Raw genomic sequence first — 18,465 nt, 5'->3', positions numbered from 1 at the left:
AGTTTAAACCAGTTTCTGATCACTTAAACCAGTTTATGTGTAATGTCTGTCCCTAGTCCAGAGGATTGGAACTTCTCTAGACCTTATACCTTATAAGCTGGTTTTGACATACTGTGCTCATCACTGTAGTACAGGCAGCTCCTGCTTAGTGCTCCTAATTGGTTCCAGAAAAACTGAGTGCTAAGTGAAAGTGTTAAGCGGAACCCATTTCCCCATAGGATTTAATGTAAATAAAGATAATTGGTTCCACACCACCCACCAACCCAGACCCTGTGCTCCTGCAGCCCTACCCTGGGCCCTGCTGGCCCAGGCCCTGCACTCCTGCCAGCCCTGGCCAGGCCACTCCTGACAAGGCATCACGTGGGCTCTGCCAGGGAAGGCATCAGCTCCTCCCAGCCTCATTGTTCCCCCGCTGCTATGGCCCCTGACGGCCCACACCCAGCAGCCACCAGTGCACCTGTGCATGGCCCAAGCTGCCCCACCCAGCCCGTAGGGCCTAAGTCGGGGCTCTGGTGTGGGGTAAGCAGTGGGACCACCCACCTGCCCATGCCTCGCTTTGCCCAGGGCGGTGCTCCCTCCAGGGCACCCAGCACAGGGACAAGCCACCACCACCAGATTGCTGCAGGTTCAGGAGTGAGGGAGCTCTGTGGGCTCAGCTTGCACTGGCTCAGGCCCTGCATTCCTTCCAGCCCTGGCCTTGGGCCCTGCGTTCCTGTTGCCCTGCTGGCCCTCCAGCCATCCCTTCTTTCTGCTGCTGCTGCTCCTCCCCACCCGCTGGCCGCTCCAGCACCCCATGCTGGAGCAGACCCTGCACTCCTGGGCCCTGCCAGCTTGGGCTCCAAGCTCATGGACCCCACCCTCGCCTTCTCACTATTATTGCTCCTCTCCGCCTGCTCCAGCACCACATGCCCGAGCGGAACCCGGGCTCCTACCACCTCTCCCTGGGCTCCTGCTGGCTGCCACTCACCACTTCCCTTGCCGGCACCGCCCCTGCCAGCATTGCTTCTTCCCATGCCCGCACTGAGCGTTATAGCAAAACGCGCTCAACGCTGAGCGAAACTAGGTAGGTATTTTAAATGAGCGTTATAAAGAAACTGTGGCAAGCAAAACCGTGTTGAGGGTTGCCTGTATCTGAGAGCCTTTCCAGCAGCGAGCCAAGCAATGTACTAACATTTGCTATGTGTTTGTTCTGTTAGCTTCTACTCATGGGGAGAAGTGCGTGTACAGCAGTAATTTTTGCATAATTACACATGCATGCATGTACGCACGCATGTGCACTCACGCATGCACTCACATACACCCCCCCCATATATTTGTTAAAGAAGGTAAGATCAAAAATATGCTCTGAACTTGGAGCAGAAGTTCGTATGATTGTGGTGGTTCTTAGTTTGTGCTGGGTCTTAGTTCATGAAGTTTATCTGGAGTTCATTCCACAGTCTTGGCAGGCTCTGAAGAAACCTGTCTCGTATCCTTGAGTCTGCACTACAACTGGGTGTCCTGCTGTGGGTGAATGACTACTGGCAGGGGTCCCTGCAGCATATAGCTGAAGGCAGCAGGAGGAGAATCACAAAGAGAAAATCTTTTTTTTTTGCCCAGGCTGCTCTTTACTGCACAATGTCTCAAATTTCATTCTGAAAGAGGAAGGGAAAGGCAAATGAATATATCTTTTTCTTTCTAGTTCCTCAACAACCTCCCTTATCCCCACCAAATGCTTCTCTGTGACACGCCCATCCAGTGTCCTGGTTTTTCACTTTCATCAACATTCAGGAGAGCAATGGTGTAAGATGGAGGGCTGAAATTGCCTCCTCCAGCTCCACCATTCATTGTGTAAATTTTCTGCAATATAATTCCCTTGCGTTCAAAGGAGATTTGCAATACCTAGAAAAATTACTATGCAACTAAAGTTAGAGTTGTTATGTATTGACAAGGCACTTGGCTTTGGAACAGTCACAGCTGCGAAAGTAGAGTAAGATGTGAGCTCCTGTTCCTTTTTTTCCCCCCCTGAGTATGTTAATACTGCTGCTTCTCTCTCTTAGTGGTGACTGAGATGCAAAACAGTTCCTGGCAGGTTCAGAAACTGAGCTGGGAACAAATACGATCCCTCCTCTTTTTCAGGCTAAAGCTTACATTAGTGTGAGGCTTGAGAAGCTGTTGTTTTCACACGTAAGTAGCAAAAAACAGACAAATTGCCCTTTCTTTTGTGTAAGGTAATAAGAGTTATTCTGAGGATCAGTTGCCATATACGGTATATATGGATTTGCAGCTTTGGAGTGAAGAGCGCATCTTAGTGTGCTCTTACAGCTGTTAGGAACCATTCACTTTGCAGTGGAGTATGAAGATAGATCAAAAGTAATAAATTTCCACTGGATTCTAATCTGTAAATAGTACAGTGAAACAAGCTAGGAAATATTCACCCTCCCTAGGAAAACTTTTGTAAGGAAAGTGGTCTTTTGGGCAGTGGGTTGGTAGTGGGATGCTGATGATAGTGAATTAGCCACAGCAAATGTCTCCACAAAACTAAGCCTAAAATGAAGTAAGAGGAATTTCCCTTCTTCTCATCGCCTATGCTCTTTCATTACTAGCTCCTTTATGCTTCCACTCAGATTTAAGTGCAGCAGCTATGGGGGTTTTTTGTTTTGCTTTTTGAAGTGCACATCCAGTCTTTAATGTGGATGGTGGTGCTGAAAATCATGATTATGTTTATGTAAATGCCAACTGCTTTTCCTCCCAAGGGTTTCTTAGAACTTAGCATATGTTGACTAATGAAGCTCACAACTGATACAATTTGATACATTGTTTTAGGGGTTCCCCCCTCCCCCTTAGAATTAGACATATTAGGCAAGAGGCAAACACTGAGCCTTGGTTTCAGCAACTAATTTTGCTCTGATCACACTTTAGGAATATAGCTCAAAGCATTTTTACTGGTTTTGGTTAAAGAACCATGCACCATAACAACAGCTGAAAAGCCAGAGCAAGCATTTGTCTCTAAGGTGAATGGGATATGGAACTTGTGGGAAGACTACACTTTCTGGGAGACTCTGTGGTAGCTATTTACTACACTAAACATACTAACAATAGAAATACAATGAGGTACCCAAGTATCAGACAAAAGAGTATTGTGCATGTTTCAGTGGATGCTGCGCCTATCCTTTAAATTAAATTACAGTATAACCTCGTCAATCTGGATATCAAATATCTGGAACACTTAAAAATCCAGAACTTTTTAAAACTACGCTAGATTGGGGAGTAGCAGTGGCCAGTCCCAGAGCACCGGAGGGGGCAGCTGCCACTGCCATCCACCACCCCAAGCCGTGGCTCCTCATGGGGCTGCTGCTCCAGATTCATGAGTTTATACTGTATTACTGAAAAAAGACAGAGCTCCTAGCTGCCTCCCCTTCCCTTCCATGTACAGCAGTCAAAAGCTGTGGAGCGCATGCAACTAGGAGCAGGGGTTGGAATTTGTGAAGGGATGCTGTTCTCATGCTGTTTCAGCTCTGGCCAGATGAAGCCTGAAGGTATTTATGAGGACTGGACTTCCTGTTTCTACTTTCAGACTTGTTTGCTATGCTTTTATTTTGGGATGAGTGTGAGTTATTTTATGTAAGCCTGTTTGCCTGTTCTTATTGGAGCAGTATATCAAGAACAAGAGTCCTTTTGCTTGCGACGCGAAGTTGACAAATGAAAAGGTGGCCTGCTATTTAACTGAAGAAACATTAACCAAGCAAGGTTGTTATTAGCATGCAGAAAGTAATTTGACTGCCTCTGGGAGGTTTTAATCAAGCCTTGTGTACTGATTGAGATGCACTGCTCGAAAGTGGGAAAACTGATTAACAAATAAAAAAAACTAGAGTGTTTTTCATGCAAACATTCATCAGTGTATCTTATGTAATTACATAGCCAATAAATCAACATAGTGTGTAAGTGCTTCAGTCATGGTGTAAATATCTTAATGACTGGAACATCTTTACACATGAATAATTTATATCTATATGATTCATTTTTCATATCCCTACTTTACTTCTGCATGATAAACTAATCCTTCTCTGTCAGGGGATATGCACTTGATTATCACTTTCTGATTTTTCTTTCTTGTGCTTATTTTTCTCAGTTAGACACACTCCATTTCGTCTCTTCTGCTTTCTCTAATGTTGTTATCTTATTTATTCACCTTGTCTGCCTTAGTTTGCCTTCCCAGTGCATCTTAACAGACATCTGGGAAATAATGCCAAGGCATAAGCTAATCTTGCCTTTAACAAGTAACTTTGCAAGCACTGGGGCCGTATCTTGAAAAACTGACTCAGTCTCATCAGATATTATTAACGTCTTGTTCTCCCCTCTGCTGTTGAGGGGGAACTATTCATTATGGAAAGGACTTGTTAGATGGCCCAGTGCTCAGTGGAAGTTCATTACTTGCAGCACTTCTTTTGGTGCAGCTTTCACAACAGTATTTCTTATGAAAATTGCTTGGTTCTGCACATAGTGTTATGAGATACTGATGCTCAAAAAGCATTTTTGTAGCTCCAAAAATCAGTGGGAAGAAAAGCAACAAAGAAAAAAATGTGCCATGAGCACAGGAGTGGGCCTAAACTCCAGTTCCACTTCTACGGGGAATGTTTTGTTTGACTTTCAGCTAGTCACACAAAACAGAATTTTCAAAAGTATGCTTTTGGAGGCAAAAGAGGACAGCTCTATGCCCTGGACAGGGGCATGACAGCCACCAAGTGCAGTGGTGACTATTTTTGTACCCTGCTATCTCCCCAAAAGCAGTGCCAGGGCTTCTGCCCCACTTGTCTCCCTTACTTTCCCTTTCCCCCATCCTTCCCTGATTATGTTACTGCATTTTGGTGCTTACATTTTTGGGAGTTTGACTTGGGGCCCTTTTGGTCTGGTTTGCAAAGGAACTAAGTGTCCTTTATTTCCACTGATTTCGGTAGTGGCTTTGGATATTCAACACCTGTACAAAATCCCCTCCTCTCCCCCCTCCACCCCTCCAAGACTCACCTGGGCAGCAGCTTGAGGCTCCATATTGGTGAGTGCCTCTGAAAATGTTCTTCTCTCCCAGTTCTCTATCTATAATCAAAATAATACTGAAGCATTTCCCAGGGGCTTGTTGAGGAATAATTAGGTGTAATGCTGATTATCCACCTAGCACCTTTTACTTCCCTTTGCTTCCTTTCTTTTCTATATGTCTTGTATCTCTGCATATTCTCCTTATAAGCACACCACACCTATGTGCGCACTAGTCTACAACCTTAATATTTTGGGTTCTATGGTTATCCATGTTCATTTTACCCACTCTTGATACTTTGGTACAGCAGTACTGTACTCCATTTCACATTCTTCCTCTTCTCTGGCATAATTCCAACTTCCATCATATTCTGTGCATTATATGTTGTAAATCATATAAAATTAAATAGAACATCCCATTGCTTCCTTTTCCACACTTATTTTAAAGCCCACATAATGAGCTCCACTCATTTCAGTCCCAGTTACTTGTGTGAAGGGCAGTCATATCTAAAGATTCAGTTGCCTTCCCCTTGCTCTGTGAGCCATGGCCCCTCCTGCACAGTGGAACTTCCATTGATTTTACTCTAGTTTTCTACTTTCTTCACTGACTTGATGTTGTGAGACGAAGGTTAAGACCACTCCTTCTGTCCTAGTTCCCTGTTCTTGTTATAGCTTTGAAATGCACCTTCACATAATCCAATTTCCTGCCACTTACCTCATTTGCTGATTCATAAATAATGATTGTCAGGAATTCCCTAGTAGTTTAGTTTTCACCCTATGGTCACATGTTGTTTTGATACTTAAAAAGCAGCCTATTTTCCCCCTTGTTCTGACTAACAAGCTTCTGTCTTGGGCTTAATTAGCAATTCAACGCTAATAAGAATGAGTCACCAATAAGAACTCTTTGCCAATCTTTCTTTCTGCTTTGTTTAGTGCTTTCTACCTGCTATTTGAGTTGAGTTACTGTCTTTCAAATGTGGGACAGTTCTTCCCCTATGTCACGTACAGGGTATTTATTATATGTATACCCCAGAGTGGCTCCCTATGCATTTCTTTTCTTTGAATATATTTATCTTAGTATTTCTAGTTGTCACACTCCCTTTCTGTTCTCCCTTTTCTGCACAACTGTACTTTCTAACCTCTCTCCCTGCAGGGTCCCTAATAGTTCCTCTCTCCATCCGATTTTCCTTTACCATCTTTATTTTGCTACTTCAGCTGCTGGTTAAGGCCCTCCCCTTCTCCACAAAAGGTGGAACTGGCGTTCACATTTATGCACTTTTAATCTATTCACTTCATACAGATGTGCTGTTCCCACTCAGATACAGGAGCATTTCACATTTTTCTCAGCATTAGTCCTTCAGAACTAATTAATCTGTGTCCCAGCTGAATTTTGACTTTGCGTGCTCATTGAGCCATGTTGCTAGTGCACCTCAGATGTGCACCTTGCATGCATGCTGCATTCTCAGCAATAGCTTTGCCCAGCACAAGCTTCTGAACACCCACAACAATCACATTTACACAGCTACACTTGCTTTCTTTCATTCCACATCCAAAACATAGGCATACCCACTGATTCCATAAACCTACATATGGCTCCTTCTGGAACTCATTTGCTGTCTAAAGAAATAATAGCATCTGTGCAGATTTTATGTGGAAAGAATATGAATTGGTATAATACTGAAGGGTTTTTTTGTCTAATTTTAACAGATTCAGTAGCAACAGCATCTGGGCCATTGCTAGTTGAAGTTGCCAAAACTCCTGGCACTGCTCTTGGGGTTGCATTAACTACCTCGATGTGCTGCAACAAACAGGTCATTGTCATAGACAAAATCAAATCTGCAAGTATCGCAGACAGGTGAGTGCTACGGGACAGCCTGCACTGCAGGTTCATGCATCCATGTTTATCTTTATTTTTGGTTTTTTGTTTGTTTTGTTTTGATTGTTTGTTTAAAAATAAAACTTTCCTTGATATTTTAGATAAGTTTGCCTAAGAAAGTTGCTCTAAAGGCAATTAAAGCTTAAAATTAACCCTTCTTGGCAGACAGTTTCCTGTTTTAGGGATTTCATGACACCATTTACTTTTGCTCATTCCCACCTCCCTTAATTACAGAAAAACAACCCAACCTCAATGCACTATAGGTCATGCCATAAATGAAACACTGTTCTCTGGCATGTCTCAAGACTGTTTGTATATGCTGTGACATGCAAAAAATGTAGAGGTTTGCTTAGCTGTTTTAAATGTAATGCTCCAGCTGTGATTAACAGTAAAAATAAATATCTTGCTGGAATTCTTAAAGTCAATCCCACAGTGTGGAACAGCTGTCAAAGTAAGTAAGTTTTGAGGCTTGCAACCTTGAAGTGTTCTTTTAGGATGCATCATTCATTCTCATGGCACAGTGAAATGGAACTCCACATACCTGGATTTCTTTCCTATTAATATTTTAGAATACCACTGAGGTATTAGAAGGACTGGCTTCCTTATTTTGCAGTATTAGATGGGGCAAATCACCTTTTCAGCTTCATTTGAAAAAATCCACCATATGGAGATAAGATTATATTTACATTGGAGAAAAAATTGTTGGCTGTTTTCCCCCAGAGACTCTAATCTCTATATGGAAGCTGTTGGATCTTTAAAAAAAAAATTCCCTAAATGCTGTTTCAGCAGCAGATTTCTCCTGCATGTCCCCAGTCATCCTTCCTTGTAATTTCTCTCTAGCAATGGTGCTGTTGGTGGCACCCACTTGTAGCAGTGAGTCTACAGCTGTGCTGTGGGCTTTACCCTACAGTAGAGCCTTTGAGAGTGACGGCCATTGATCCAGGGGCGCTCTCCAGTTCAGTGGTGCAGGATGCTTTAATTTTCTCCCTCTGTTTTTTTCCCATTCCACAGGGGGTAACCAATTAAAGGAGCTGTCCACTTGACTGGTACGTCGGGATGCTGACTGCTGTGTTTGCATTTCTCAACTCATCCAGTAGCCAGTCTCTTGAGTGCAGCAAGATTTAGCAGCTAGCCCCTAACCTCCCCGCCCCCGCACCCCACTCCTCGAGTCACCATGCTAGCCCTGGTTTCATTATTTGTTTGACTACTGCATAATTTCATCCTCATTTACAGCTTTTGTACTAATACATGTTTGAATATGAATAACTCAAAAAATGATGAACTGGGTGCTTGTGTGAGGAATATGAGCAAGTTAGCTAAATCTCTTTAAGCTCTTGTCATTTTATTCTGCTGCCATTCACACATATATTAATAGTCAGCTACCCCATTCCAGTTCTGTGAGTGGTGTCTTGGCATATACTGCATTTACTGACTTGTATTCAAGATTTGTACTAATAGACTTAAAGTTTAAACAGTGACAGTTCCTATGGATATACAAATTCTTCTCTTAAAAAAACCAAAAAACTCATAGTTGTCATGAACAGTTTGAAGGCAGTAAAACTTATATTCCCAATAAGGAGCATACTTCATCATGCTGAGTTTTTCTCTATTTCCACAGATGTGGTGCATTGCATGTAGGAGACCATATTCTGTCCATCGATGGCACCAGCATGGAGTACTGTACATTGGCAGAAGCAACACAGTTCTTGGCTAATGCAGCAGATAATGTCAAACTTGAGATTCTTCCTCACCATCAAACTCGACTGGCACTAAAAGGGCCAGAACATGGTAAGGGGATGTGTAGTCCTGGGTTCCGCCTCTAATCTTACTTAATCTTTTTCACGTCATCTACCATTCCTAGAAAATGAATGTCAAACCAATTATGTACATACTATTATTTTCCAGTTGCCCAGATTGTGTTCCTGAAAATTTCTTCTGCAAACTGTGCGCTGTGTTTTGTTTTGTTTTATTTTACCACAGATTACCCTCAAAGAGCCTTAAAGATGAGGGGGTAACTACTTCTCATTTAAAAACATAAAGAGACTTGGGGTTTATACTTTTGTAGGCAGATGAAAAAAAATCAAGCTAGGTATTTATAAATTTAGTGAATTCAGAAAAAAAACCTACCATTACCAGTTTTTGGCAGCATATTCACTTGGAAAGGTGTTCTGAATGACTGTAGATTCAGCTACTTTCTGTGAGCTCAGATAAGTTCTTGACACTTCTTTTCCAAGCACTCAAAAATACCCAAAAGAAAACAAAAATTGAATTTCCCTTATTGATAAAGTTATCCTTGCCTGCTATATTTCTCAAAGGTACTTAGGTTACTTCACTACTCATTTTAGATGCTTATCAACAGTAGTTTTTGTTTATGTACAGTGTCCTCAAAATCCCTGCCATTTTCTAGTTTACTGCTTCTTGATATTACAAATGTTATGCCAGGGTTTAAGGAAAAGTCCTCCTTTTTCACATCTAATAAAAATAAATTTCTGATCCCAGAATAAAATAGAGAAAATGTATTCATTACAAGGAGACCAAATTAAAAACGAAAAGTTTTATACAAGTTAGCCAAACTCACTTCTTTGTCTTCTGCTGCTCCGTAAATTTTAGTAGAGCGGTAAAATGCTCTAAGATGGAATAGCTCAAATTATTAATGAATTTACCAAAGCCATATATTATACATTTTTTACAGAAGTCTCATAGAATCTAGGCTGTCTTTCTGCAGTCCTAGCAAACTTAATTTATATTACTAGTAACATTCAACCTCATAAGGAATTATTATACCTACCCACAGTACAACCAGAGAGAGAGGGAGAAATCAAAGGCTGCCAGATAATTTCTTGCTGGAAACAGCCTTTTTAATTCATTAGGGCTCATAGCAGCCTAAAATAAGGAAAATCCACTGCCCATATTATCCTTATCAGATGTTAATTTTTATACCACAGTTAAAGCTCAGAAATCACACAGTCTGGGTAGGGCATCAAAAGAAGAATCAATTTAATTCGATTTGTGTTAAATCTGATTCATTAAAACATATTGCCTTGCTCAGGTTGTTACGAGTGTTTCTGGGATTTTCTTGGTCATGTCATCCTCCTTGCTATATTTGTTTTTTTCATAAAGCACTTTGAGGTTACTTCTATTAGATGTAGATCAGTGAGCTGTTCAGGCATCAGGCTATTGTACTGTGAAGGGAAGCTAAATGGTTCTAGCCTGACTCTGGAACTGAATGTCCTAATTTCAGTACAAGTTAACCTCACATGGCTTATACAATATTGTTGGAAAAACACATTTTAATTTAATTTTCCAAGTCAAATATGTTCCTTTCCTTTTCCATTGCCTCATCTACCCTTTGAGTAGCAGCACTTCCCACTATGTGGGCAAACCCTACTTAATACACCAAAGCTTTTATGTCTTAGCCAGTTATAAGATTAGCAGTTCTGTAACAAAAAGTCGAGAAAAATTATAACTTTTTTTCTGGCCATAGCAGAGTTCATGTACTGAATGTAATAGTGTTTGACAATACAGCCAAATCCCTGCCCTGGTTGGTTAATACAACAGTGCAGCCAGCGGGAAATACAGGTCCTATCCTGCAGTATTCCATCTTGTTCAGAGTGTACAGGCCACTTTGTGCAGAGTAGTTCATCTCTATTCTAAAAATGAGGTATCTTTAATCTGCTGTACTGAGCTTTTGGCCTGTTGGCCAACACATCCTTCTTACATCCCCCTTTAATACAAATGTTGGCCACCCTGCCTCATTAAGAAGCATCCCAGACTCATTCTTATGAGAAGAACTCAAACATGGCCTTAACTTCTATCTAGGAAGAAATAATTCCTCTGAGAATTTCACTGCACAACAATAAATAGTGACATTGGATTTTTGCTGTGATTTGATTAATCAGACCCTAAGATAGGATTTTTTTGCTGATGGCTGAGAGAAGTAGTTTATTCCCCAGGACAATATAATGCCAGTGATGGATGCTGGCAAAATGAAAATGTCAAAGCAATAAATTGAGATGACTGACGTGTAAATCACTTTGTTGTGGGAACAGTGATTTATGGTTCCTTTTTTAATATATACGAGTACAACTAATGCAGGTGGAGACTTGCAAAGCCTTAATTAGTGATCCTCTATTATATATCTTGATAATGTTTTCTTAAGTATTTTTCTAAAGAAAGTTTTAATCAAAGCTGGTAAGGTCAGAGGGAGATGAGAAAGACTACTCTCTCTTTTTTTAAAAAAAAAGCCATCAGAAGTATTATTTCTGAGATGAAGAAAAGTTTGCATCCCTGACTGCCAGTGAAGGGACAGAGCCTGCTTGCTTGTTTGCTTATTTATTTATATGTTTGTTTATTTATTTATCTTTCAAAGTGCTTTCATTTTTGTTGCTTTTTATTTATGCAATTCAGTTACCTCTCCCTCTTCTCTGGTCCTTTTTGTTTTCTGATTTCCTGTCATCCCTTCATGCGGGCAGTGAAGGTTCAAAGGAGCAACAGGCAACTTGCGTGGGATTCCAGTGCCAGCAACCACAGCAGCCTCCTCACCTATCACCATTATAACACCTACCACCCTGACCATTGCAGGATGCCAGCCTTGAAATGCCAGAAAACTCCTCCTCAAAAAGGCCTTCGTAATGTTCCACACGTTTTCCTCCTGACATTTTTCTTTCCTTCGTCCTCCTCCTCCTCCTTTTTTCCCTCCTCTCCCTCTCAAACTTTTTTCATTTCAGGCACTAAAATCTTTCAGTTTTATGCTGTTACTTTTTTTCATAGCATGCCCTGCCAAGGTCTTTCTGACATCTCAGGCCTCTTTTTTGTCTCTGCAATCAGCAGCCTTTGTAGATGGAGAAAAGCTTTAAGATTTTCAGGTACCCAATTTTTCAGCAATATGACTAGGTCATGAGCTTTGAATACAAAGAATGGCCTGCAAAATTGATATCAGAAATCACCTAGCAAGAAGGCATGACTGGAGTCAATGTGTCCAGGCACATTGATTTACATTGCTTCATGGTTGTGTATACTTATTTTATGTACTTTGCTTAAAGTAAGAGAGAAACTATTTAATTTTATGTTTGTATCTATAGTGTGTCTGCTATTCTCTAGGTACTTTCATATCTCACAGGGCATTGAAATTCTGGTTGTGATTTTATCTAGGGTCACTCACTAAGTTTGAGAGATGTTTTTTGTTACTAAATACACACAAATCATTTTTGTGTGCCATACACCTTGTCTGATTCATTAGTGAGTTACAGGCATGTACTACGCTAGTCCCTGAGATAGAGTACGATGTGCCAAGTATTCCATTTCTTACAGCAGCTTTGGTGTCTTCATCCTTCTCTCCTACCTCCATGAGTGCATACAGCCTGAGTTCCCTGAACATGGGGACCTTACCTCGCAGCCTCTACTCCACCAGCCCACGCGGAACAATGATGAGGCGGAGAATGAAAAAAAAGGACTTCAAAAGCTCGTGTAGGTGATAACAGCATGTATTTGAAATGTATGAGAAATAGGGGGTGGGGAAACAAAATCAGAGCTCAGGCATAAAGTAACTATAGTAAAGAGAAGTGATCAGAGAAGGACCATTGTTTCTGTGTTAGACCTGGGAAACAGGAGACAACAGTGTACGTAGTGCACTATAGCCAAGAGTAGCATGAGTTGAATACATCTAGCTTGAATAACACCTATATAGGTGTATATATACCATGTATACATTGCTATATTAATAATGGATATATTGTTACCTATATGTACTATGTAATAATATTATTGTCATATACTTTGCCTCAACAAATACTGGATGGGTTTGCAGTTCCAGTAATGAAAGTGATATTAAAATTCTTTTTTGCCTTTTCCTTCTCCCCATTTTCCCTTGGGAATAGAATTCCTAGTTAAACATTCAAAAATAGACTCTTGGTAAATTCAGCTTTCCACTCTCGTTACCACAGCATCATAGCTAGTCTAACTATAGAACATACATTTAAAGACATATGCATGTTTTGGTGGATTGTGGGAAGTAGAAGATAATAGTGAGGACTGTTTTATCAGATTGCAGTAATACAGTTCCAAAGTTGAAGTTTTGATGAAGATAATTTTCTGTAAAAGTAACAGTATAGTTTACTATATTGGATGTTTGCATTGGTTAAGTCGTGCACCTATTTGATCTTCACAGCTACAGTTTTTATTATGGGTTTTATTTTTTTTTTATCAATGTCTGGTTCAGAAATGTATTTATTTTCTTGAGGGGGAGAGACAGATTGTGCAAAACCAGATTAGCCATTAGCTTGGAAATCACAGCTTTCACCAAAGATATGAGAGAGACAGGTTTAAGTCCCTGCTCTCCATGATTTGGAATGGAGACTTACGCAAGGGTTTCCCATGCCCCATGCAGGTGTCCAAACACCTGAACTTTTACTTGTTCTGGGGTGAAGCGTTCTCAGTTTTTTTCTCTTGGGGTTGTTTCACTTTGTATGGAATTTTAAGTATACACCAGGGCAGAGAAAAGACTATGTGACCTAGAGTTTAGGACATTTACTTGTGATATGGGAGAATTTTGGTTCAAGTGTTTGCCCTGAAATCTCCTGCAGGGATTTAGACCTGGGTCTCTCTCTGTTACTGAGCTATTGAGTAGTCTGGGTGTGGTCGGGAACACACTCGATCTCTCACTCTCATTTTTCATGACAGTCGTTTAAGAAGGTCTTAATTTCATCCCAACAAGAGAAATGCCAAATGCTGAAATCATTATTTGTTTTGTAAAATAAAATTCCTTTTTTCCAGTTAGCCCAATAAATAGCTTCACACTTGAATGAACTACAGAAAACCTACATGTACATATCAGTAATAGTATGGGACTCCTTTGGCATGTAACTCAATGCTTTTAAAATCAATAGATAACTCTTGATTCCAGGATTTTGTTTATTGCTATTCACAGAATTGTAAAAGGCATCATATGTGACCCCATTGGTCAATGACAAACATAACTCAGGAGGGGAGGGCATGTTTCCAATAGGCAAGACACACACTGGCTAGGATTCTTTAATCTCTTCCCATCGTGTCAGTTATCAGAACACGATTAGCTCTTTTTTTTTCCCCTTTGATAAAAAGTATCTCAGGGACACAAGTCATGATAGAACAGCTTCCAAAATTCCTGTGTTTTAAAACTGTCAGGATAGAATTACCTGGATGCTCTTGCCGTGGCTAAAATTAAAAAAAATAAGGTGGATAGGTATATAATTCACCTTGTGGTGCTTACACATCCCCCAAGTCCTCAAGTTGGTAAGTTTAATTTATTTTTTTCATTTTTTAGTTTATAAGACTGTATCTAAAACCAAAAACCAAAAACCAAAAGAATTACAAGACTCATTACAAAAATGTAGACTCTGGAATAAATATGCAGAAAAGAAAATCATCCAACCTCATCAGAATAAAGTCTTTCCCAGGAGCTTGCCTAGCTGACCCATCTACCCCCCATTTCTTTCAGGAAAAGTCTAAGGAAGCAGACTTTGCAAAGTTGCATGGAATTTCAAGACTATAATAATGACATTTAGTATTGGCTAATGCATTTGTGAGTTTCAGTTAGAACAATAACATTATTGCTAAGTTTTGTGTTTTTATATACTTCCCTTTTTAATATATGATTGTATTTGCAGAAAAAAATAGAAACCTTGTTTCACAAAAAAAATACATTTGTCATTGACTTAAATAGAGCTCTACACAAACATAGGATTGGCCCAACTAGCACTCTGATGAAATCATAGAAACATAGTGGTGGAGGCAACCTTAGGTGCATCTCTACATGCCCCTGACTGTACATTAGTAGTGCACAGTCCTGGTGGCACATGCTTATTTTTGGATGCTACATTGCCATAGGCATGAGCTATGGCGGCATAGCTCATCACTGTGGCAATGCAGTGTCGGCGTCATGGTTTGTGCCCACCAATGCTACGTCACCATAGCAACAAGCTACATCAATGTAGCATTACATGCAGACACGCCCCTTGAGTATCAAGTTATCCAAGCTCAGGGTCAGTGGTTTTGGAACTGCTGGACAAAGATAAACTTTTACTGTTTTCTCTAACAGACAAGTTTATCTAGGGAGTAAAAACTGTGGACTTCCACCACAGCACATGTCATCACCTTTAAGCAAACACTTACTATTGCCCCCCAAAATGGCAGTTTCTTGCCAAGGTAAATCAGCTTTGACTTTTGTGGGGAAGAGCCCCAGGTGAAACTGAGGGGAATTTTTTTCTTTACGTGTCCTTTAGGAGTGCAGATCTTTTTAGGTAGCTGTACTCTTAGGCCTTGTACAGATATTCAGTTTCTCCTGGAAGAGTTGCTGCTTTCCCAGGAGAAACCATGTGTGCGGTTGTTCAGGCTTTTTTTCTTAGAGTAAAAATGGCCATGCCAGGAGAAAAATAACCTGGGAACAGCCAGTGTTAAATCACTCCTGGGAGAATTTCTCTTGGGAGAGTGAATATCTGTACATACTGTGGCTTCTCTCAGAAGAGAACTTGATCTTCCAGCACCTCCGCTCCCTGCTTCTCTCAGGGAGACAGTAAGATACTCGTGCTCCTCACAATCCCCACGTTGTGCTGCAGGGAAATACAAGCTGACCTCGGGCAGTCTGTGTTGGCCAGTCAGGGTTGCCCTATGCACTTCCGCTATCTTATCACCAGGCTGACTAAGGGAGCCTGCAGAGCACACTGAGATTTGTGCACAGGGGCCTACTTTGGCTGCACAGTGTCAGCACTATAAGCTCTCCGCTTCCAGGGCCTCAGTATTCAAATGTCTGTAGACATGGCTCTGGGCAAGTTTCTCTATCAGGAGACCAAACCAGGGATAATTCTCCCAGATTATTTGAATGTGTTTACACAACCTTAAATAGATATATTTTTAATCTGATCAACCATTTAATGCAGTACCTGTATTGACCTGCTAATGCATTCTGTTGCATCATTTGAAAAACTGTCAATCCCAAATAAGGGATTGCTGAAATTAGACATTTAAAAGTATGTATGCTCTCTTGCATGTGCATGTATATGTCCACACATGGAAAAATAGTGGGATTATTACATAAATACTGCTTTGGAAAGCAGTAACAGTAAATGCTGCCTATAGCAAAATAGTTCCTTAGATTCTGCTATATTGTAAAGCAGAGGTCTGTCTGTTCAGTTGAAGAAACATTTATTACCTAAGGCAATTTTATTACTGCTATAGACCCTGGTGACAATCATGACTCGTTTTACTATGTTTTTAAGAATTGTTTTTAATGCATGTAAGTCTTTCCATGAAATTCACCTGAGTGCAAAGGACCAATATAAGGCCCATAAAATAGCCACTTATGTGGTTCATGGATTTTGTACTGGTCCTTTGCATAAGAGAGAATGTCATTGTTCAATTCCATAAGAAATTCAATTGCAGTCTCCTAAGAATAGTTTTACATTTAGAAAGCTTTGGGGGGTAGCTGCCAACCATGAAAGGATGTTAATCTTCATGCTTCAAAGTTTAAAACAATCTTTGTTAGATATAGGATGATACTTATATGGAGGGGGGAAGGGAGGAAAGTCATTCCATATTTGTTTGACACCTTTCACATAAGCAAGTAGCAATAACTATTTTCAGAAAGTATGTCCATACTGAAGTCCCAGGCACAGCACAGAGAAGGGTAAAGTCTAATTTACTCTTCTTCTTGGGGTATTTTTGGAATCAATGATGAACTCTGTCCTGCTGTACCTAAACTGTTACCAGCCACTGAACCAGGTAATTTAAAAGTAATCAGATATTTTTTCACTGTAATATAGCATTGTCTAGTACACTACAGGATAGCTGTACCTGGAGACAGACACTACATTAAATAAACCTTGTGTGTGATCCAGTGAAGGAATTCCTATGATCCTTAAGGAAAATGACTGCTCCTGCTGCTAAGTAGAGGGTTTTGGACAAGACTGCTCTTCTTGTGTGGAGCTCATGGAAACTAGCTATGTCCCTGTTTGACAACCCAAGTTTATGCCAGATATAGACTGTTGCTATTTGTTAAGGTAACAGCAAGTTATATTTTTGATTTGGTGACCAATTTCTAGCCAATCAGATTGTGATATCTTTTAAATGCAAGTTTTAGCACTTCTGTTTCCTGAGGTGTAAGAAAAGAATGTACTAGTAAAGAGTGCTTTGAATTTTTCATTGCTTCTTGTTTAGGAAAACATGCATAACTTATATAATCATCCCATGTTTGTGATAATAAAGTGTGATTGGGTAAGGTACAATAAACACTTCATTGCTGTAAGTTTGCAGTGGCATATTACTTCTGCAGGGCTTCCCAAATGGAGTTATAAAATGGAAGGCTCCTCTTGCATCACCTTTTATATATTCCACTTAATTTGTTTTTCACCATTAAGCTTCCTCTTCCTTTTCAACTTTGAAGGATGTTACTTACCATGGAAACAATGTCATTGTTGTTTGAGTAAAATTTAGACCCCCCAAAAGCTATACGATGGGGCTATATAAATGCCTAGACACAAACTGGTACCAAGTGCTTATGTAATAGTTACCATAGACATCCACCTGGTAGAAATTAGGGCTGGACTTGAGTCTATATGATTTGGTTTTCACAAGACCTCATGTATCATATTTTGGTTACTCCAGCTGATTAATCCATTGCATATAAAAATACGAACCATTTTACCTTCTTCAATGTTCCCCTGCTAAATATAACATTAACCTAATAAAATAATACTCCTAATCCACTTTAAATACTTCTGATACTGCTTCTTTGACATTTAGGAGGATAAAAATAAGAAATATGTTGCCCAAAACTCAACATTGCATATTGTTGCTACATAGCAAACCAGCCTTCAGCATTTTTAATAACTTACATTGAGAGCATTTGTTGTAACAGCCAATCTCATTGTCCTCTGTATGTATAGAAGCATGCAGTAAACTAAGCCCAGTAATAAGCAGGCCTGTTTGCTTCCTTGTGGCTTATTTCTTAAAGGGTATTCTTCACACACAGGCTCTGACTGCTTGCAGTCATATTCCTGACAAATTATAGGACCAGGAGGACATCCAGAGATTTGGAGTGCAGTTCTAAGAAACATCCAGACATTCAAATGTTTATCCAAACTGTCTCAGTTTCTGAAGGCCCTAACCAACCTGTTATCTCCATTTATCCATGATGCCATTTAAGATGGAGGTCTGATAGCCTTAACCCTTCTTCCCCTTTTATCATATACAGAAGTTATTTCTACCCACACACAGACATTGAATTTTCAAGGGACAGAGCTGTCATGCAAAGGCTGTCCCCTCCCCCATTTACAGAGCCTTTTTGATGTCACTCAGGCAACTGGATGTGGTACTTGTGTGGTCCCTATTGCTGTCATTTTTAAACATACAGGATCTAGAAGTTTTTCCACAGATGCCAAAGCCTTAATGCTGCGTGGGTGTCTACAGAGGTTGGCATCTTACAACTGTACAAGTAGGTTTTGAGAGCAGCATTGTGCCACCCCTTCTTCCGCCCACCCCCGCCCCATGGAAATGTATTGGTTGATTGAGATTTTTTTTCCTTTTACTTCAATGTTAACAACATTTACTTT

General features: G+C 40.4%; 1 protein-coding gene across 9 annotated transcripts in view; it reads left to right on the top strand.

Moving 5' to 3' along the window:
• The window catches only part of GRIP1 (glutamate receptor interacting protein 1), a 592,924-nt gene that overhangs the window by 508,538 nt on the left and 65,921 nt on the right, over positions 1–18,465 (top strand). For 5 of the 9 annotated variants that reach the window (XM_090042472.1, XM_090042476.1, XM_090042468.1 and 2 more), the window contains exons 8-11: positions 6,715–6,862; positions 8,502–8,671; positions 11,356–11,511; positions 12,194–12,349. In XM_090042472.1, coding sequence (XP_089898598.1) covers positions 6,715–6,862; positions 8,502–8,671; positions 11,356–11,511; positions 12,194–12,349 — 630 coding nt within the window. The remainder of the gene's footprint in view (positions 1–6,714; positions 6,863–8,501; positions 8,672–11,355; positions 11,512–12,193; positions 12,350–18,465) is intronic. The other 4 variants (XM_090042469.1, XM_090042471.1, XM_090042474.1 and 1 more) reach the window with 2 other exon arrangements.

Source organism: Crocodylus siamensis, chromosome 4 (assembly GCF_052110815.1).
Source record: "Crocodylus siamensis isolate JL-2025a chromosome 4, ASM5211081v1, whole genome shotgun sequence".
In the NCBI taxonomy this organism is placed as follows: domain Eukaryota; kingdom Metazoa; phylum Chordata; order Crocodylia; family Crocodylidae; genus Crocodylus; species Crocodylus siamensis.
The sequence above is the reverse complement of the archived record's forward strand: the minus strand, read 5'-3'. Positions and strand labels throughout refer to the sequence as shown.